The sequence below is a fragment of the Dendropsophus ebraccatus genome, chromosome 15 (assembly GCF_027789765.1).
Source record: "Dendropsophus ebraccatus isolate aDenEbr1 chromosome 15, aDenEbr1.pat, whole genome shotgun sequence".
Taxonomy (NCBI): Eukaryota; Metazoa; Chordata; class Amphibia; order Anura; family Hylidae; genus Dendropsophus; species Dendropsophus ebraccatus.
The window spans coordinates 2,693,936-2,717,790 of record NC_091468.1 but is presented as its reverse complement, the minus strand read 5'-3'; the positions used below and the strand labels follow the sequence as shown (position 1 = coordinate 2,717,790).

The 23,855-nt window shown below is 46.7% G+C and overlaps 1 protein-coding gene across 2 annotated transcripts in view; it reads right to left on the bottom strand.

The window, feature by feature from the left end:
* TTC7A (tetratricopeptide repeat domain 7A) overlaps nucleotides 1-23,855 on the bottom strand; it is a 314,521-nt gene that overhangs the window by 45,292 nt on the left and 245,374 nt on the right. For both annotated transcript variants that reach the window (XM_069954611.1, XM_069954612.1), the window contains 2 exons: nucleotides 17,627-17,761; nucleotides 1,045-1,247 (listed from right to left, as the gene is read on the bottom strand). In XM_069954611.1, the coding sequence (XP_069810712.1) occupies nucleotides 1,045-1,247; nucleotides 17,627-17,761 (338 nt within the window). The remainder of the gene's footprint in view (nucleotides 1-1,044; nucleotides 1,248-17,626; nucleotides 17,762-23,855) is intronic.

Below are 23,855 nucleotides of genomic sequence, written 5' to 3'. Positions count from 1 at the left end.
CGCAGGGAAATAGTAAGGATATCTGACCAGGAGACCCAGCCGGAGCAGAAGTCACCGGGCTGTATAGAGACTGTGATGGGGGGGACACCGCAGGGAAATAAGTAACATTATCTGACCAGGAGACCCAGCCGGAGAGGTTACACCACGTATGATCCTGACCGCCCAGACACACCCGACCTCATGTATGATCCGGTAGACGCTTACAGATCCCAATTCTACAAGATGATCTATAGGAGACGTAAGAACGACCCTCATCTGGGTAAAGTCGGTTTTCAGAATTTTCTGATTTATGAAAAATGGTGATTTTAAGGGAGTCCTTCCAGTTCCAATGACTGAGGCGCCTTGGCCCCCGGATTCAGGGCCACAATAAGGCAGACAGTAAGTTTCTTTCCACCACTGTTATTGGGAAGGTCTCTATGTCCTCTATACTACCGCTGAGGGTTGCATGTCATTGAAGAGAGTGGCTGCCTCCATAGCTTGTTGATGAGACACACTGAGGCATCCAAAAAAACTATCTAGTCTTAGAAATAGAAAACCTTTCCTGCTCTGGACAGTTCCTGACATAGACAGAGGTGGCAGCAGAGAGCACTGTGTCAGACTGGAGAGAATACACCACTTCCTGTAGGACATGCAGCAGCTGATAAGAACTGGAAGACTGGAGATTGTTTTATTTAAAGTCAATTAGAAATCTCTGGCACTTTCTGACAGCAGCTGATTTGAAAGAAACAAAACATTGCTGGAGTGCTCCTTTAACCCGACTACTATTTATGCCATCCTATAGCTTATGATGTACGGTGACGCGGGAAGGACAGTCCTGTATAAATGGGCTCCCCCATAGCACGTTGGCCAGGCATCCACTATAATACACCTAGAATATTTGGGATCTCCGGGCTGTGTTGGATTTTCCAGCTTCTACAAAATCTAAAATGGTTTATAAGAAAAAAAAGTGGAAGCTCTAAAAATAATAATCGGGCAGAATGGCAGCGACAATGGAGTCCCCAGCTGCGGCCTGCAAACACGTCCACAATGCGGCCCCAAACTTACCAGGCTGTGCATAATTCTCACTCCATCTGGATTGACGGTGAGCGCCTCAGTGTAGATCTGCTTGGCCTCCTCCATAGCGGCTTTCATCTCGGCGAGCTTCCCACGCATGTACAGCACAGTGTGTGATGTGGGGAAAAGGCTGGCCGCCTCCTGGATACAAAAGGCCGCTTCACTCAGCCGCTCCTGCTCCACGAAGAGATCCGCTGCGCAAGAGAGGAAAACAAGCACAGTCAATAACGGAGGAGGGATCCCGGCCATAAAGGGGAACACTGACTGACGTCGTACATGGATGATGGGGACAGCTGACTGACAGGCTGTCATACAGGGATGATGGGGACAGCTGACTGACAGGCTGTCATACACGGATGATGGGGACAGCTGACTGACAGGCTGTCATACAGGGATGATGGGGGCAGCTGACTGACAGGCTGTGATACATGGATGATGGGACAGCTGACTGACAGGCTGTCATACAGGGATGATGGGACAGCTGACTGACAGGCTGTCATACAGGGATGATGGGGACGGCTGACTGACAGGCTGTGATACACGGATGATGGGACAGCTGACTGACAGGCTGTGATACACGGATGATGGGACAGCTGACTGACAGGCTGTCATACAGGGATGATGGGACAGCTGACTGACAGGCTGTCATACACGGATGATGGGACAGCTGACTGACAGGCTGTCATACAGGGATGATGGGACAGCTGACTGACAGGCTGTCATACAGGGATGATGGGACAGCTGACTGACAGGCTGTCATACAGGGATGATGGGACAGCTGACTGACAGGCTGTCATACAGGGATGATGGGGACGGCTGACTGACAGGCTGTGATACATGGATGATGGGGACGGCTGACTGACAGGCTGTCATACATGTATGATGGGGACGGCTGACTGACAGGCTAAATACACGGATGATGGGACAGCTGACTGACAGGCTGTGATACACGGATGATGGGACGGCTGACTGACAGGCTGTCATACAGGGATGATGGGGACGGCTGACTGACAGGCTGTCATACAGGGATGATGGGGACGGCTGACTGACAGGCTGTCATACAGGGATGATGGGGACAGCTGACTGACAGGCTGTGATACAGGGATGATGGGGATGGCTGACTGACAGGCTATCATACAGGGATGATGGGGACGGCTGACTGACAGGCTGTCATACATCAGTGATAACAGTCGGGCGTCCATAGACTCCCCGCCGCTCTCCACTTACAGGAGATACTTCCAGCCGCAGATTTCGCAGATTATGGACATTCACAGACGGGGAAGAAGACACGTCCAAGAACAAAGAGGAAGACAATGGTGAAATGCTGAGCCAATCCTGGAAGAGCATATACTATGGAATAATAGGCTGGGGCGGGGGTTACGTTATGTATGAGAGCGGGCAGGGGTCCGTTATACTTACCTCCTACCCATATACTATGGAATAATAGGCTGGGGCGGGGGTTACGTTATGTATGAGAGCGGGCAGGGGTCCGTTATACTTACCTCCTACCCATATACTATGGAATAATAGGCTGGGGCGGGGGTTACGTTATGTATGAGAGCGGGCAGGGGTCCGTTATACTTACCTCCTACCCATATACTATGGAATAATAGGCTGGGGGTAAAGTTATGGATGAGAGCAGGCAGGGGTCCGTTATACTTACCTCCTACCCATATACTATGGAATAATAGGCTGGGGGTAAAGTTATGGATGAGAGCAGGCAGGGGTCCGTTATACTTACCTACTACCCATATACTATGGAATAATAGGCTGGGGCGGGGGTTACGTTATGTATGAGAGCAGGCAGGGGTCCGTTATACTTACCTCCTACCCATATACTATGGAATAATAGGCTGGGGTGGGGGTAAAGTTATGGATGAGAGCAGGCAGGGGTCCGTTATACTTACCTCCTACCCATATACTATGGAATAATAGGCTGGGGTGGGGGTAAAGTTATGGATGAGAGCGGGCAGGGGTACGTTATACTTACCTACTACCCATATACTATGGAATAATAGGCTGGGGTGGGGGTAAAGTTATGGATGAGAGCTGGCAGGGGTACGTTATACTTACCTACTACCCATATACTATGGAATAATAGGCTGGGGTGGGGGTAAAGTTATGGATGAGAGCAGGCAGGGCTTGTCAGCTTTGACAGATGCATCTAAGTAGTTAATTAGTGGGTGCAGTGATCGGACCGCACTCACTAATGGCCGCAGTCCCTGGTTACTAATAGCAGTCAGGGTCGCAGTACAGTTACCTTCTGGGTAGTGAAAGGGTTAAGCAAAATAGAATTGTTTTCTATTAAGTATAGGAAACCAAGCTACCTCGGCTGCCTTACAGCTGGCCACAGCATCCAGTCTAGAAGCCTATAAAGGAATAGTGCCACCTACATTCCCCACTGATTAGAGTCAGATATTAAAACTTATTTTATTCTAATCTGTTTCTATTTTCTCTTCTTAACAACATTTAGCTTTACAGCAAGACTCATGGACATAGACAACAACAGACAGACTCTGTCCCCTTGAGATGAATGTGAGACATTACTGAGCGCGCTCTGTGACCTGTGAAGAGGTCATTCCACAGGAAGCTGCTATTGTCTCCTCTATCTACTGGTGTCACATGACGCTGCAATGCTGTATTGATCACTTTACTGCAATCTCCTCTTATCAGCACAGACACAACAGGAAGTCTCAGCTTAGTTTTATCCCCAGTGGTGAGAATGAGAACTGCAAGATATCAGGATTATTATATAACAGAGAGAAAAATGTCACCAAAACTTCTTATAAAATCTGTTTAACATAAAAACATTATTTATACAATAAGTCATTGTCTGATCATGGTGGGGGAGCATGCTTTAGTTTTTATGGGAAAGAAAAAATAAAAAAATACAAGGCAGAGCGCCTCCTAGGGTGACACAGTATAGCACTTTGAAAACATGTGTAGCATTCATCCAGGATTCGGCTCACCTGAACAGTCACAACCACTACAAGACGCATATGTTAGACCAAATAAATGTCGCCCGCTGCTGGAAGTCATCCACCGCCACCTGTCCGGGTACAGAAACCCAGGTACAATGTCCAAACAAAAAGGAGATCCCTCCGCGCAGACCGCGTAATCTAATAACAACTATTTATTCTGGTAAAATAATAAAGTGCATATCCACAGGTAACGCGTTTCTGGAGCGCTGGCTCCCTTACTCCAACCTTAAAGGGGTAGTGCGGTGGTAAAAAATTATTCACAGAATAACACACATTACAAAGTTATACAACTTTGGAATGTATGTTATGTCTGTGAATGGCCCCCTTCCCCGTGTCCCACCACCCCCACCGGGGTACCCGGAAGTGTAGTGCATTATACATACCTGATCCGTGCCAACACGCGTCCGCCATCTTGTGCCAAACGTCATCTTTGGCCGGCCGGCCCGAACACCTTCGATCTTCCCGAGCGCCAGCCGCGATTGGCTGAGCATAACTGTGCTCGGCCAATCGTGGCTCAGCGGCTGATGACGTGTCGGCACGGATCAGGTATGTATAATGCACTACACTTCCGGGTTACACGGGTGGGGGTGGTGGGACACGGGGAAGGGGGCCATTCACAGACATAACACACATTACAAAGTTGTATAACTTTGTAATGTGTGTTATTCTGTGAATAATTTTTTACCGCCGCACTACCCCTTTAAGGACAGGAGATAGGTTATAGGATGTAGGATATGCTTGAGGTTGGAGTGAGGGAGCCCAGCACTCCAGAAACGCGTTACCTTTGGATATGTACTTTATACTAGAATAAATCGTTGCTATTAGGTTACGCGTCTCCTTTTTGTTTGGACTTTGTGCTTTAGTTTTTGTCTCTGTAATAGATGAAATATTTTCCCCTCTTTCATCCCTTTGTGATTCCAGAGGCGGCTACTTCATATGTGACATTAAGCGGATACCAGCTAATGGAGAAATACAGTACGTAAAGGCGGAGGACTCCTTCCTGGTGGGAAATGATGTTAATCTCATTTATGTGGAACAATTATAGATGTCAGCGCAAAAATCGTTATTTTCCCGTAAGTTGTCATGTAGCGCGATGCAGCAAATGAGACGGAGCTTAACTAGGACAGGATGGGAATGATCATTCTGTCAGCATCTTCCATTCTGCTGCAGGTACGCCGCGCTCCAGGCGGAGGACTCCGCTCACACACCAGATTGACTGATAAAAAATGTGCATTTTAATATCACAGATTGTTGAATGGCTAAAAAGGAAGTTTGATGTAAATGCGACATAATATGAATAGTGCGGGTAGTGAGCGCTTAGAGCCAGGCAATGTGGGGGTGCCGGGAGAAACCCGATCAATAACCTGCTGGACTATGGGAAGCCACAAATCGCTGGGCACCTCTAACTGTTTCATGGCTCTTTATTCTGTGTAAGATAACGGCCATGATCGTACAGGGTTGGAGCCTTTTCTGGGCCGATGCCAAAATACAGGGACATAAACGTACCCGTTATTGGTGTCAGAGCCCGCCCACCTGTCAGAGCCCACCCACCTGTCACAGCCCGCCCACCTGTCAGAGTCCGCCCACCTGTCACAGCCTGCCCACCTGTCAGAGTCCACCCACCTGTCAGAGCCCGCCCACCTGTCAGAGTCCACCCACCTGTCAGAGCCCGCCCACCTGTAACAGCCCGCCCACCTGTCACAGCCCGCCCACCTGTCACAGCCCGCCCACCTGTCACAGCCCGTCCAGGATAAAGGGGGATTCCAATTATATATAATATAGTATATACCTGTAGGGATCAGGATACAGGGGTAACCCCGTCATATATAATATAGTATATACCTGCAGGGATCAGGATACAGGGGTAACCCCATCATATATAATATAGTATATACCTGTAGGGATCAGGATACAGGGGGAGTCCCATCATATATAATATAGTATATACCTGTAGGGATCAGGATACAGGGGTAACCCCATCATATATAATATAGTATATATCTGTAGGGATCAGGATACAGGGGGATTCCCATCATATATAATATAGTATATACCTGTAGGGATCAGGATACAGGGGTAACCCCATCATATATAATATAGTATATACCTGTAGGGATCAGGATAGAGGGGGATCCCCATCATATATAAAATAGTATATACCTGTAGGGATCAGGATACAGGGGTAACCCCATCATATATAATATAGTATATACCTGTAGGGATCAGGATACAGGGGTAACCGCATCATATATAATATAGTATATACCTGTAGGGATCAGGATACAGGGGTAACCCCATCATATATAATATAGTATATACCTGTAGGGATCAGGATACAGGGGTAACCCCATCATATATAATATAGTATATACCTGTAGGGATCAGGAAACAGGGCGATTCCCATCATATATAATATAGTATATACCTGTAGGGATCAGGATACAGGGGTAATCCCATCATATATAACATAGTATATACCTGTAGGGATCAGGAAACAGGGCGATTCCCATCATATATATAATATAGTATATACCTGTAGGGATCAGAATACAGGGGTAACCCCATCATATATAATATAGTATATACCTGTAGGGATCAGGAAACAGGGCGATTCCCATCATATATAATATAGTATATACCTGTAGGGATCAGGATACAGGGGGATTACCCCATCATATATAATATAGTATATACCTGTAGGGATCAGGATACAGGGGTAACCCCATCATATATAATATAGTATATACCTGTAGGCATCAGGATACAGGGGTAACCCCATTATATATGATATAGTAAATACCTGTAGGGATCAGGATACAGGGGTAACCCCATCATATATAATATAGTATATACCTGTAGGGATCAGGATAGAAGGGTAACCCCATCATATATAACATAGTATATACCTGTAGGGATCAGGATACAGGGGTAACCCCATCATATATAAAATAGTATATACCTGTAGGGATCAGGATACAGGGGGAGTCTCATCATATATAATATAGTATATACCTGGAGGGATCAGGATACAGGGGGAGTCTCATCATATATAATATAGTATATACCTGGAGGGATCAGGATACAGGGGGAGTCTCATCATATATAATATAGTATATACCTGGAGGGATCAGGATACAGGGCGATTCCCATCATATATAATATAGTATATACCTGTAGGGATCAGGATACAGGGGGATCCCCATCATATATAATATAGTATATACCTGTAGGGATCAGGATACAGGGGGATCCCCATCATATATAATATAGTATATACCTGTAGGGATCAGGATACAGGGGGATTCCCATCATATATAATATAGTATATACCTGTAGGGATCAGGATACAGGGGTAACCCCATCATATATAAAATAGTATATACCTGTAGGGATCAGGATACAGGGGGTAACCCCATCATATATAATATAGTATATACCTGTAGGGATCAGGATACAGGGGGATCCCCATCATATATAATATAGTATATACCTGTAGGGATCAGGATAGAGGGGTAACCCCATCATATATAATATAGTATATACCTGTAGGGGTCAGAATACAGGGGTAATCCCATCATATATAATATAGTATATACCTGTAGGGGTCAGAATACAGGGGTAACCCCATCATATATAATATAGTATATACCTGTAGGGATCAGGATACAGGGGGATCCCCATCATATATAATATAGTATATACCTGTAGGGATCAGGATACAGGGGGATTCCCATCATATATAATATAGTATATACCTGTAGGGATCAGGATACAGGGGTAACCCCATCATATATAAAATAGTATATACCTGTAGGGATCAGGATACAGGGGGTAACCCCATCATATATAATATAGTATATACCTGTAGGGATCAGGATACAGGGGGATCCCCATCATATATAATATAGTATATACCTGTAGGGATCAGGATACAGGGGGATCCCCATCATATATAATATAGTATATACCTGTAGGGATCAGGGGTAACCCCATCATATATAATATAGTATATACCTGTAGGAATCAGGATACAGGGCGATTCCCAACATATATAATATAGTATATACCTGTAGGGATCAGGATACAGGGGTAACCCCATCATATATAATATAGTATATACCTGTAGGGATCAGGATACAGGGCGATTCCCATCATATATAATATAGTATATACCTGTAGGGATCAGGATACAGGGGTAACCCCATCATATATAATATAGTATATACCTGTAGGGATCAGGATACAGGGGTAACCCCATCATATATAATATAGTATATACCTGTAGGGATCAGGATACAGGGGTAATCCCATCATATATAACATAGTATATACCTGTAGGGATCAGGATACAGGGGGATTCCCATCATATATAATATAGTATATACCTGTAGGGATCCGGATAGAGGGGGATTCCCATCATATATAATATAGTATATACCTGTAGGGATCAGGATACAAAGGGGGTAACCTCATCATATATAGTATAGTATATACCTGTAGGGATCAGGATACAGGGCGATTCCCATCATATATATTATAGTATATACCTGTAGGGATCAGGATACAGGGCGATTCCCATCATATATATTATAGTATATACCTGTAGGGATCAGGATACAGGGGTAACCCCATCATATATAATATAGTATATACCTGTAGGGATCAGGATACAGGGCGATTCCCATCATATATAATATAGTATATACCTGTAGGGATCAGGATACAGGGGTAACCCCATCATATATAATATAGTATATACCTGTAGGGATCAGGATACAGGGGGAGTCCCATCATATATAATATAGTATATACCTGTAGGGATCAGGATACAGGGGTAACTCCATCATATATAATATAGTATATACCTGTAGGGATCAGGATACAGGGGGAGTCTCATCATATATAATATAGTATATACCTGTAGGGATCAGGATACAGGGCGATTCCCATCATATATATTATAGTATATACCTGTAGGGATCAGGATACAGGGCGATTCCCATCATATATATTATAGTATATACCTGTAGGGATCAGGATACAGGGGTAACCCCATCATATATAATATAGTATATACCTGTAGGGATCAGGATAGAAGGGTAACCCATGGCCGTTTCTAAGGGCGGGCGGGCCGGGCGACCGCATGGGGCGCCGAGAGGTTGGGGGCACTGGTGGCACCCCCGACCTCACTTAGCGGCGCGTAGTCCCGGCCGTCAGCCCGCCCGCCCCATCACCTGCTCCGACCCCTGTACCGCCCCCCCCGGACAGCGCTTGGCCGAGCCGAACGCTCATCACCCAGCTGGCTGCTGCCGCCCCCTCCTCTGGGTCCTGGCCTGACCTCCCCATCACCTGCTCAGACCACTGGACCGCCCGCCGGACCGCAGCTCCGCCCCCCGGACGGCACTTGACCGCGCTCATTACCCGGCTGGCTGCTGCCGCCCCCTCACACATCGTCTCCCTCCAGCATATGACGTCATCTGACTGTGCTGGAGGGAGAAGATGTGTGCAGGGGCGGCGGCGGCAGCCTGCTTGCTCCTCGCAGGCCGGAGGAGAAGAACAGACAGGGACCCGCTCTATCTACTGAGGTGAGTATAATGTTGTTTTTTTGTGTGTGTGTTTTGGGGGGTGGGGTGCAGAGCACAGGGGGGGGATTATTAATATGAGGACAGCATTGGGGGGATTATTAATATGGGGACAGCATTGGGGGGGATTATTAATATGAGGACAGCATTGGGGGGATTATTACTATGGGGACAGCATGGGGGGATTATTAATATGGGGACAGCACAGGGGGATTATTAATATGAGGACAGCACAGGGGGATTATTAATATGAGGATAGCATTGGGGGGATTATTAATATGAGGATAGCATTGGGGGGATTATTAATATGGGGACAGCATTGGGGGGGATTATTAATATGGGGACAGCATTGGGGGGATTATTAATATGAGGACAGCATTGGGGGGGATTATTAATATAAGGACAGCATTGGGGGGATTATTACTATGGGGACAGCATGGGGGGATTATTAATATGGGGACAGCATTGGGGGGATTATTACTATGGGGACAGCATGGGGGGATTATTAATATGGGGATAGCATTGGGGGGATTATTAATATGAGGATAGCATTGGGGGGATTATTAATATGAGGATAGCATTGGGGGGGATTATTAATATGGGGACAGCATTGGGGGGGGTTATTAATATGGGGACAGCATTGGGGGGATTATTAATATGAGGATAGCATTGGGGGGGATTATTAATATGAGGACAGCATTGGGGGGATTATTAATATGGGGATAGCATTGGGGGGATTATTAATATGAGGATAGCATTGGGGGGGATTATTAATATGAGGATAGCATTGGGGGGATTATTAATATGGGGACAGCATTGGGGGGATTATTAATATGAGGATAGCATTGGGGGGGATTATTAATATGGGGACAGAATTGGGGGGGATTATTAATATGGGGACAGCACGGGGGGGATTATTAATATGGGGACAGCATTGGGGGGATTATTAATATGAGGATAGCATTGGGGGGATTATTAATATGGGGACAGCATTGGGGGGGATTATTAATATGAGGACAGCATTGGGGGGGATTATTAATATGAGGATAGCATTGGGGGGATTATTAATATGAGGACAGCATTGGGGGGGATTATTAATATGGGGACAGCATTGGGGGGATTATTAATATGAGGATAGCATTGGGGGGATTATTAATATGGGGACAGCATTGGGGGGATTATTAATATGAGGATAGCATTGGGGGGATTATTAATATGAGGACAGCATTGGGGGGATTATTAATATGGGGACAGCATTGGGGGGATTATTAATATGGGGACAGCATTGGGGGGGATTATTAATATGAGGACAGCATTGGGGGGGATTATTAATATGAGGATAGCATTGGGGGGATTATTAATATGAGGATAGCATTGGGGGGATTATTAATATGGGGACAGCATTGGGGGGGATTATTAATATGAGGACAGCATTGGGGGGGATTATTAATATGAGGATAGCATTGGGGGGATTATTAATATGAGGATAGCATTGGGGGGATTATTAATATGAGGACAGCATTGGGGGGGATTATTAATATGGGGACAGCATTGGGGGGATTATTAATATGGGGACAGCACGGGGGGGGATTATTAATATGGGGACAGCATTGGGGGGGATTATTAATATGGGGACAGCATTGGGGGGATTATTAATATGGGGACAGCACGGGGGGGGATTATTAATATGGGGACAGCATTGGGGGGATTATTAATATGAGGATAGCATTGGGGGGATTATTAATATGAGGACAGCATTGGGGGGATTATTAATATGGGGACAGCATTGGGGGGGATTATTAATATGAGGACAGCATTGGGGGGGATTATTAATATGAGGACAGCATTGGGGGGGATTATTAATATGAGGATAGCATTGGGGGGATTATTAATATGGGGACAGCATTGGGGGGGATTATTAATATGAGGATAGCATTGGGGGGGATTATTAATATGAGGACAGCATTGGGGGGATTATTAATATGAGGATAGCATTGGGGGGATTATTAATATGGGGACAGCATTGGGGGGGATTATTAATATGAGAACAGCATTGGGGGGATTATTAATATGAGGATAGCATTGGGGGGATTATTAATATGAGGATAGCATTGGGGGGATTATTAATATGGGGACAGCATTGGGGGGGATTATTAATATGAGGACAGCATTGGGGGGATTATTCATATGAGGACAGCATTGGGGGGATTATTAATATGGGGATAGCATTGGGGGGGATTATTAATATGAGGACAGCATTGGGGGGGATTATTAATATGGGGATAGCATTGGGGGGATTATTAATATGGGGACAGCATTGGGGGGATTATTAATATGGGGACAGCATTGGGGGGATTATTAATATGAGGACAGCATTGGGGGGGATTATTAATATGAGGACAGCATTGGGGGGGATTATTAATATGGGGACAGCATTGGGGGGGATTATTAATATGAGGACAGCATTGGGGGGGATTATTAATATGAGGACAGCATTGGGGGGATTATTAATATGGGGACAGCACAGGGGGATTATTAATATGAGGACAGCACGGGGGGGATTATTAATATGAGGACAGCATTGGGGGGGATTATTAATATGAGGACAGCATTGGGGGGGATTATTAATATGAGGACAGCATTGGGGGGATTATTAGTATGAGGACAGTATTAGGGGGGGATTATTAATATGAGGACAGCATTGGGGGGGATTATTAATATGAGGACAGCATTGGGGGGGATTATTAATATGGGGACAGCATTGGGGGGATTATTAATATGAGGACAGCATTGGGGGGATTATTAATATGAGAACAGCATTGGGGGGGATTATTAATATGAGGACAGCATTGGGGGGGATTATTAATATGAGGACAGCACAGGGGGATTATTAATATGGGGACAGCATTGGGGGGATTATTAATATGAGGACAGCATTGGGGGGATTATTAATATGAGGACAGCATTGGGGGGATTATTAATATGGGGACAGAATTGGGGGGGATTATTAATATGGGGACAGCATTGGGGGGATTATTAATATGAGGACAGCATTGGGGGGATTATTAATATGAGGACAGCATTGGGGGGATTATTAATATGGGGACAGAATTGGGGGGGATTATTAATATGAGGACAGCATTGGGGGGATTATTAATATGAGGACAGCATTGGGGGGATTATTAATATGAGGACAGCATTGGGGGGATTATTAATATGGGGACAGAATTGGGGGGGATTATTAATATGAGGACAGCATTGGGGGGATTATTAATATGAGGACAGCATTGGGGGGATTATTAATATGGGGACAGAATTGGGGGGGATTATTAATATGGGGACAGCATTGGGGGGATTATTAATATGAGGACAGCATTGGGGGGATTATTAATATGAGGACAGCATTGGGGGGATTATTAATATGAGGACAGCATTGGGGGGATTATTAATATGAGGACAGCACAGGGGGATTATTACTATGGGGACAGCACGGGGGGGGGGATTATTACTAATTTGGATGCAGCACGGCAAATTTTTACTATGGGGACAGCACAGGTGGCATTATTACTATATGGGGGCACAGCAGGGGATGCTACATACAGGGGGCAACCCACATACCTACTCACTTTACTGCACATGACACAAAAAAGTGGAAATTGTAAAAGTGCAGAGCCTAAAAATGTTTGTCTGGCAGGTTCACAAGAGATCATCATGGTGGTCCGGGCCAGAAGGGGAGGAAAAGGGAACAAAGAAGACGTCACCTGTGAGTCACTGAATGACTTTTTTTTTGCCCCACGTAGAAAAGGGTTGAATAACACTGCTGTATGCCATGATACACACACTGCTTCCCCCTAGTAACACCCGCACCCCCCCCCCTCCACATATCACTTGGGGGGGGGGGCGCTTTCAGCAGGATTCGCCCTGTAGTTCAAATTACCTAGAAACTGCCCTGGGGTAACCCTATCATATATAATATAGTATATACCTGTAGGGGTCAGAATACAGGGGTAATCCCATCATATATAATATAGTATATACCTGTAGGGATCAGGATACAGGGGGATTCCCATCATAAATAATATAGTATATACCTGTAGGGATCAGGATACAGGGGTAACCCCATCATATATAATATAGTATATACCTGTGGGGATCAGGATAGAGGGGTAACCCTATCATATATAATATAGTATATACCTGTAGGGGTCAGAATACAGGGGTAATCCCATCATATATAATATAGTATATACCTGTAGGGATCAGGATACAGGGGGATTCCCATCATATATAATATAGTATATACCTGTAGGGATCAGGATACAGGGGTAACCTCATCATATATAATATAGTATATACCTGTAGGGATCAGGATACAGGGGTAACCCCATCATATATAATATAGTATATACCTGTAGGGATCAGGGGTAACCTCATCATATATAATATAGTATATACCTGTAGGGATCAGGATAGAGGGGTAACCCTATCATATATAATATAGTATATACCTGTAGGGATCAGGATACAGGGGTAATCCCATCATATATAATATAGTATATACCTGTAGGGATCAGGATACAGGGGGTAACCCCATCATATATAATATAGTATATACCTGTAGGGGTCAGGATACAGGGGTAACCCCATCATATATAATATAGTATATACCTGTAGGGATCAGGATACAGGGGTAACCCCATCATATATAATATAGTATATACCTGTAGGGATCAGGATACAGGGGGATTCCCATCATATATAATATAGTATATACCTGTAGGGATCAGGATACAGGGGTAACCCCATCATATATAATATAGTATATACCTGTAGGGATCAGGATACAGGGGTAACCTCATCATATATAATATAGTATATACCTGTAGGGATCAGAATACAGGGGGATCCCCATCATATATAATATAGTATATACCTGTAGGGATCAGGATACAGGGGGATTCCCATCATATATAATATAGTATATACCTGTAGGGATCAGGATACAGGGGGTAACCTCATCATATATAATATAGTATATACCTGTAGGGATCAGGATACAGGGCGATTCCCATCATATATAATATAGTATATACCTGTAGGGATCAGGATACAGGGGGTAACCTCATCATATATAATATAGTATATACCTGTAGGGATCAGGATACAGGGCGATTCCCATCATATATAATATAGTATATACAATTAGGGATCAGGATACAGGGGTAAATACAGGCATAGTGGGGGCAGGGGGTTGAGGGGTACTTGCCCCCCCTCCCGTATCCCTCAGTAATGCGGCATTACGCTGGTCCCGGATATACGGCGTATTTTGCTAATGGACTGATGGAGACAACAGAATACCGTACTGTACGCGCATCTACTGATATGGAGAGTGAGCGGTCATACTGTGCAGGCGGTGGGGGACAGAGCAGTACAGAGACCCCTCATACCCCTCTCTGCATTGCTTCATCCCTCCCTTATTCCTCCTGGAAATGTATGAATAAATGACTGCTGTGTGAGAATGGTTCCATCCAGTTATCAATCTATGCAAACAGCAGAGGGACAGCACAGGGGAATACTGATACAGAGAGCCGACAGTCAGGAGAGCCGACAGTCAGGAGAGCCGACAGTCAGGAGAGCCGACAGTCAGGAGAGCCGACAGTAAGAAGAGACTGATACAGTCAGGAGAGCCGACAGTAAGAAGAGACTGATACAGTCAGGAGAGCCGACAGTCAGGAGAGCCGACAGTCAGGAGAGACTGATACAGTCAGGAGAGCCGACAGTAAGAAGAGACTGATACAGTCAGGAGAGCCGACAGTCAGGAGAGACTGATACAGTCAGGAGAGCCGACAGTCAGGAGAGACTGATACAGTCAGGAGAGCCGACAGTAAGAAGAGACTGATACAGTCAGGAGAGCCGACAGTCAGGAGAGCCGACAGTCAGGAGAGACTGATACAGTCAGGAGAGCCGACAGTAAGAAGAGACTGATACAGTCAGGAGAGCCGACAGTAAGAAGAGACTGATACAGTCAGGAGAGCCGACAGTAAGAAGAGACTGATACAGTCAGGAGAGCCGACAGTAAGAAGAGACTGATACAGTCAGGAGAGCCGACAGTAAGAAGAGACTGATACAGTCAGGAGAGCCGACAGTAAGAAGAGACTGATACAGTCAGGAGAGCCGACAGTCAGGAGAGACTGATACAGTCAGGAGAGCCGACAGTAAATCACCTACTCTCATGTACGGTGTGTCACTCTGCTCCTGCTGGTGTCACATTATAACCTCCTCTCCGCATGTCTACATATGTGCTTAAAGGAATTGTTCACCAAAAACTTTTTCTTTCAAATCAACTGGTCCTAGGAAGTGCCAGAGATTTGTAATTTACTTCTATTAAAAAAACTAACAAACAGTCTTCCAGTACTTAACAACTGCTGAATGTCCTGCATTTTTTCCAGTCTGCAGAGCAGGAGAGGTTTTCTATGGGGATTTGCTGCTGCTCTGGACAGTTCCTGACATGGACAGAGGTGGCAGCAGAGAGCACTGTGTCAGACTGGAGAGAATATACCACTTCCTGCAGGACATACAGAAGATGATAAGTACTGGAAGACTGGAGATTTTTTAATAGAAAGTTATACAGATTTGTAAATTACTTCTGACACCAATTGGGGGTGAACAATCCCTGTAAAAGGAAATCACATGAGAGAGTCTGCTAATAGAGACAAAGGGGCCTGGACGGCCATGTACGGCCCACAGGGAATCAAAGGTTTGGAGTTGTATAAAGTTTGCTGCATCCAGCACAGGAGGGATCAGAGCTCCAGCTGGGTGAGTGTACAGCAGTTGTGTTAGCGGCCGGGGCTGCCGTATACACAGCGGATGAATTATACATGCGCTTCCCTTTGTTTCCATCATGTGAGTGTGATGAATAATTTACGGCCGCTCTCGGCCATTAGGAGCGCTCTGCCGCTCTGCACTTTGCTGCATGAGAAAAAAAATTACAATTAGGTAAACTGCTGCATCACTAAATCTGATCGAGGTGACATGAGCGTGCGACCTCTGACCTCGCCGACCTGCAGCCAGATCTGTGAGGTGACATGAGCGTGCGACCTCTGACCTCACCGATCTGCAGCCAGATCTGTGAGGTGACAAGAGCAAGCGACCTCTGACCTCGCCGACCTGCAGCCAGATCTGTGAGGTGACATGAGCGTGCGACCTCTGACCTCACCGACCTGCAGCCAGATCTGTGAGGTGACAAGAGCAAGCGACCTCTGACCTCGCCGACCTGCAGCCAGATCTGTGAGGTGACATGAGCGTGCGACCTCTGACCTCACCGACCTGCAGCCAGATCTGTGAGGTGACATGAGCGTGCGACCTCTGACCTCACCGACCTGCAGCCAGATCTGTGAGGTGACATGAGCGTGCGACCTCTGACCTCACCGACCTGCAGCCAGATCTGTGAGGTGACATGAGCGTGCGACCTCTGACCTCACCGACCTGCAGCCAGATCTGTGAGGTGACATGAGCGTGCGACCTCTGACCTCACCGATCTGCAGCCAGATCTGTGAGGTGACATGAGCGTGCGACCTCTGACCTCGCCGACCTGCAGCCAGATCTGTGAGGTGACATGAGCGTGCCACCTCTGACCTCGCCGACCTGCAGCCAGATCTGTGAGGTGACATGAGCGTGCCACCTCTGACCTCACGACCTGCAGCCAGATCTGTGAGGTGACAAGAGCGTGCGACCTCTGACCTCACCGACCTGCAGCCAGATCTGTGAGGTGACATGAGCGTGCGACCTCTGACCTCGCCGACCTGCAGCCAGATCTGTGAGGTGACATGAGCGTGCGACCTCTGACCTCGCCGACCTGCAGCCAGATCTGTAAGGTGACATGAGCGTGAGACCTCTGACCTCACCGACCTGCAGCCAGATTTTTGAGGTGACATGAGCGTGCGACCTCTGACCTCGCCGACCTGCAGCCAGATCTGTGAGGTGACATGAGCGTGCGACCTGTGAACTCACCAGCCTGCAGCCAGATCTGCTCCAAGGTAATCCACTGCTGCATGGGGCCCTGCCGCTGACCACTGCTGTGCACGCTTACTTCAGACATGGCTTGCTCCATGCGGGATGCGGCAATGGAGGATGCACGCTGGGATCCTAAGGAAGACAAGAAGATGGGTGAATATCTGCAGCTATTACTGCACAGCACAGTCCTGCAGTGGCGGCCATTATGGGGTAGTCCCATTAGACCAGGGATGGGGGGGATATCTCCTCCTCGCAGCTTTAGCTCTGACTCTCCAGGATCAATGAGATTTGGAGGCCGAGATGCTCCCCCGTCCCTGCACTAGAAGAGTCCATTGCAGTATTAGTCCTCGGAGTGGGCACTCTGCATAGGACTCTGCACGCTTAGGGCTCCATTACACCGGCCGACTACTGCCCAATCATGTTAGTAAATGAGTTTACTGGACCAAATAATCAGGCAGCAAGGGCTGCATGGACTTCATTAGCGATGTCCATGCAGCCCTTGCCAATACACCTGACCCCTTATCTCCCCTTGCTTTCGGTCAGCAGTGTCTGCTCAGCCAATCACAGGACGGGAGCGGGGAGAGATAAGGTGTCTGGGGAATGGTCAGCCATCAGCCGCGCATCGCCATTACACGGAGCTATTACACATAGCGAGGCACGGTCGGCGCCCGACGGTTTTAGGTCCAAACCTAAGGGTCCGTTTACACAGAAAGATTATCTGACAGATTATCTGCCAAAGATTTGAAGCCAAAGCCAGGAATGGATTTGAAAAGAGGAGAAATCTCAGTCTTTCCTTCATGACCTGATTTATAGTCCGTTTATAGTCCGTTCCTGGCTTTGGCTTCGAAATCTTTGGCAGATAATCTTTCTGTGTAAACGGACCCTAAAACAACAATCAGCTGATAATTGCTGTCTCTATTACAGGGAGCGATAATCGCCCAATTATAATTATAGCCCTTAGGTCAGGTTCACACTGAATTTTAATGTTGTCATTTCATCAGATTTTATTTTGGATCTTTATCAGGCCGGGTTCACACTGTGTTTTTGCAGTCCGTATAACATATCCGCGTAATGGAAAAAACGGATGCAAAAATGGACGTGTTTGTGTGCATCTCTCTGTGTCCGATTTTCCATTGACTTCATTATATAAAAAAAAAGATCAAATCACATCCGTTATTTATTTTTTAAGTGTCCACAAAAACGTGGTGTGAACTCAGCCTTAGCGTTTTTGCAACTATTTTTGTGATTTTTAGCCGAATTTTCAGCCCAAAGCAAACGCTAAATCACAAACCCACAGCGGCTCTAGCCTGGGACGTACTGCGAATACCTAAGTGTACGGGGTCGTGTCGTCACCCAACGAATGCAAAGAAGTAGAAGAAGAAGAGCTGCGCTGCAGTACGGTACATGGGGCGCCCCACATGTCCTAAACCTGCCGCTACATCTAATACTAACACCACCAAAGCCATCGCACCAAGGCTCCAACTAACAGGATAACAGGGTGACGGCTTCACAAACAGAGGACGACAATAAAAAGAAGCGTCGCAAAGAGTTTCTGCCTCCTGTTCTGGGAAGGATAAGCGGCCACCAGCACAGTCTGGTTGTGGTTAATGTGTATGAGGAGAACAGGAGATAGAACTGTCAGCGGAACGTTAGGATGGGGGACACTTACTGAAGGTGTATGACCACTGACAGCGGAACGTTAGGATGGGGGACACTTACTGATGGTGTATGACCACTGACAGCGGAACGTTAGGATGGGGGACACTTACTGATGGTGTATGACCACTGTCAGGAGAACGTTAGGATGGGGGACACTTACTGAGGGTGTATGACCACTGACAGCGGAACGTTAGGATGGGGGACACTTACTGAGGCTGGCTTCACACTATGTATGTGTGCGGCTGTATTTTTTATGCGGCTGTAAATGTGCGGATGAAACTCCGGCCGTGGGAAAAAATAGACATGCGGCTGAAAACATACGGTCATTTACTTGGAAATCTGGTTCAACTAAAAATAAGAAATAAAATGTTAAAAAAGTGATGGAAACACCTCTGGACGCATCTGGGAAAGCAGGGAAACAGTTTACAGGAATCGCTATTACCGGGGTTTGCGATCCTCTGCACTATAGCCGATGTCTCTCATGGTTAATATATTGAATTAATAAAACACATTTTCGTTGTAATAAAGTCCCTTTTATTGTTCAATAATTAAATTTAGACGATTCCATCATTTTGCAATTAAATATACTGTTAAAATAAATATATATATAAATAAATGTATATTTATCTATATATTTATTTTTTGACAGTATATTTAATTGCACAATGATGGATTCGTTAGAATTAAATTATTGAACAACGAAACTGTATTTATTTCAACGAAAATGTGTTTTATTAATTAAATATTAATTAGTACAGGAAGCTCCATAAGCCGTTAATTCATATTGCCGGTAATAGAGCTTTCTGTACTAATCATCACTTTACTTTAATGAAAACATCAAATGTTTCTTCTAATTATGTTATCACAATAGCATTATTAGAAGAAACATTTAGAATTATATGTGCGCTCAGCTGATTGGCTGATCGGCTGAGCGCACATATAATTAGCGGGTCCGCAGTACAGTGACTTCATTGTGCTGCGGACCAGCGAAGAGGACACATCGGGGTGAGTATAGAGCTCTCCCCACCCCCTCCCCAGCACTGCTCCCCTCCCAGCAAGGAAGGGGGGTCACTTAACCCCTTCCTTGCTGGGATGGGTGCAGTCTGACATCAGTCTGCAATACATCCTCCCTTAACCCCTTGGGGGCCAGACTGTAAGCAGCGATCTGTAAAGATGCTGCATACTGTAAGGAGCACAACACCGCTCACAATGATGGGTGTTGTGCTCCTGTTTGTGTGTTTTTTGTGTGTTTCTCCCTTTTTGTTTTTCAGATATCGGTATCCTGGGGATTACGTCGGATTCCGTGGACTACGTCGATGACCAGCGGTTGTTTTTTTTTTTTTTTTTTAATAAAATGGTCAATGAGGGGTGTGGGGGTGTTTTTATTTGAATAAAAAAATGTTTTAACTTGTGTCTTGTCTTTATTTCTTTACTTTATAGACTTAGTAGTGGAAGCCGTCTAATAGACGGAATCCATTACTAAGTTGGGGCCTAGTGTTAGCCGGTATAAAATGGCTAACACTAACCCCCCATTATTACCCCAGTACCCAATGCCACCAGGGGTACTGGGTAGAGCCGGGTGCCAGTGGTCCCGGAGCGTCAAAATTGGCGCTCCTGGACCGGGCGGCAGCAGGCTGGTAAGATTTAGGCTGGGGAGGGCCTAAACCAATGGCTCTTCCCACCCTGGTGTTACCAGGCTGCTGTCGTTTGGTTTTTAACCCGGCTGGTTATAAAAATAGGGGGGACCCTATGTGTTTTTTTTTAAAATAAATAATTTTAAAAAACCGCATAGGGTCCCCCCTATTTTTATAACCAGCCGGGTTAAAAACCAAACGACAGCAGCCTGGTAACACCAGGGTGGGAAGAGCCATTGGTTTAGGCCCTCCCCAGCCTAAATCTTACCAGCCTGCTGCCGCCCGGTCCAGGAGCGCCAATTTTGACGCTCCGGGACCACTGGCACCCGGCTCTTCCCAGTACCCCTGGTGGCATTGGGTACTGGGGTAATAATGGGGGGTTAGTGTTAGCCATTTTATACCGGCTTACACTAGGCCCCAACTTAGTAATGGATTCCGTCTATTAGACGGCTTCCACTACTAAGTCTATAAAGTAAAGAAATAAAGACAAGACACAAGTTAAAACATTTTTTTATTCAAATAAAAACACCCCCACACCCCTCATTGACCATTTTATTAAAAAAATTAAAACAACAACCGCTGGTCATCGACGTAGTCCACGTAATCCGACGTAATCCCCAGGATACCGATATCTGAAAAACAAAAAGGGAGAAACACACAAAAAACACACAAACAGGAGCACAACACCCATCATTGTGAGCGGTGTTGTGCTCCTTACAGTATGCAGCATCTTTACAGATCGCTGCTTACAGTCTGGCCCCCAAGGGGTTAAGGGCAGGGCCGTCTTATCCATTGGGCAGGGTAGGCGGCTGCCCGGGGGCCCTTGCGTCCTAGGGGGCCCCTGCCCTCTGTGACCTGTGATTTTTAGCTTTATAAGACGCACTTATAAAACTAAGTGCGTCCTACAAAGCAAAGACGGCTCCCAAGCAGTGCTGAGCACTGCAAGGAAGCCGTCCCGCCCGCCCCCTCTGTGGCCCTGAGCCACCCCCTCCGCCCACCCCTTCTATCGCTTCTCAGCTGACAGCCGATCAGAAGCCCAGAAAAAGTGCAATGAGCAGCACTTTCCTGGGCTTCTGATCGACTCAGCTAAGCGGCGATATAAGGGGCGGGCGGTCCAGGAACTCACCTGTCCGGCGGCCCCAGCAGCTCCTCTCCCGGCAGCGCGCTCCCGTCATCCTCCGGGCACAGGCAGCGGGGTACAGAGACGCTGCCTGTGTCCTGGATGTGTCATGCAGCAGGTCACTTCCGGCACAGGCAGTCTCTCTGTACCCCGCTGCCTGTGCCCGGAGGATGTCGGGAGTGCGCGCTGCCGGGAGACATCAGCTGCTGGGGCAGGCGGACGGGTGAGTAACTGGTTTGTTATTTTGGGGGGCACTGGCTACTATGAGGGGCACTGGCTACTATGGGGGGCACTGGCTACTATGGGGGGCACTGGCTACTATGGGGGCACTGGCTACTATGGGGGGCACTGGCTACTATGGGGGCACTGGCTACTATGATGGCACTGGCTACTATGGGGGACACTGGCTACTATGGGGGCACTGGCTACTGTGGGGGGCACTGGCTACTGTGGGGGGCACTGGCTATTGTGGGGGCACTGGCTACTGTGGGGGCACTGGCTACTGTGGGGGGCACTGGCTATTGTGGGGGCACTGGCTACTGTGGGGGCACTGGCTACTATGGGGGCACTGGCTACTGTGGGGGCACTGGCTACTATGGGGGCACTGGCTACTATGGGGGGCACTGGCTACTATGAGGGGCACTGGCTACTATGAGGGGCACTGGCTACTATGGGGGGCACTGGCTACTATGGGGGCACTGGCTACTATGGGGGACACTGGCTACTATGGGGGCCACTGGCTACTGTGGGAGGCACTGGCTACTATGGGGGCACTGGCTACTGTGGGGGACACTGGCTACTATGGGGGCCACTGGCTACTGTGGGAGGCACTGGCTACTATGGGGGCACTGGCTACTGTGGGGGGCACTGGCTACTATGGGGGGCACTGGCTACTATGGGGACACTGGCTACTATGGGGGGCACTGGCTACTATGGGAGGCACTGGCTACTATGAGGGGCACTGACTAATATGGGGGGCACTGGCTACTATGGGGGGCACTGGCTACTATGTGGGCACTGGCTACTATGGGGGGCACTATATGAGGGGATTGGCTACTATGGGGGGCACTATATTGGGGGGATTGGCTACTATGGGGGGATTGGCTACTATGGGGGGCAATATATGCAAAGATGTGGGGGATTTGATGGTGGCAGTTGGGGGGGGCCAATTCGCACCTCTGCCCAGGGGCCCATAATACTGTTAAGACGGCCCTGGTTAAGGGAGGACGTATTGCATCCCCCTTAACCCCTTGGGGGCCAGACTGATGTCAGACTGCACCCATCCCAGCAAGGAAGGAGTTAAGTGACCCCCCTTCCTTGCTGGGAGGGGTGCAGTGCTGGGGAGGGGGTGGGGAGAGCTCTATACTCACCCCGATGTGTCCTCTTCGTTGGTCCGCAGCACAATGAAGTCACTGTACTGCGGACCGGCTCATTATATGTGCGCTGAGCCGATCAGCCAATCAGCTGAGCGCACATATAATTCTAAATGTTTCTTCTAATAATGCTATTGTCATAACATAATTAGAAGAAACATTTGATGTTTTCATTAAAGTAAAGTGATGATTAGTACAGAAAGCTCTATTACCGGCAATATGAATTAACGGCTTATGGAGCTTCCTGTACTAATTAATATTTAATGAATAAAACACATTTTCGTTGAAATAAAATCAGTTTCGTTGTTCAATAATTTAATTCTAACGAATCCATCATTGTGCAATTAAATATACTGTCAAAAAATAAATATATATAAATACACATTTATTTATATATCTATTTATTTTAACAGTATATTTAATTGCACAATGATGGATTT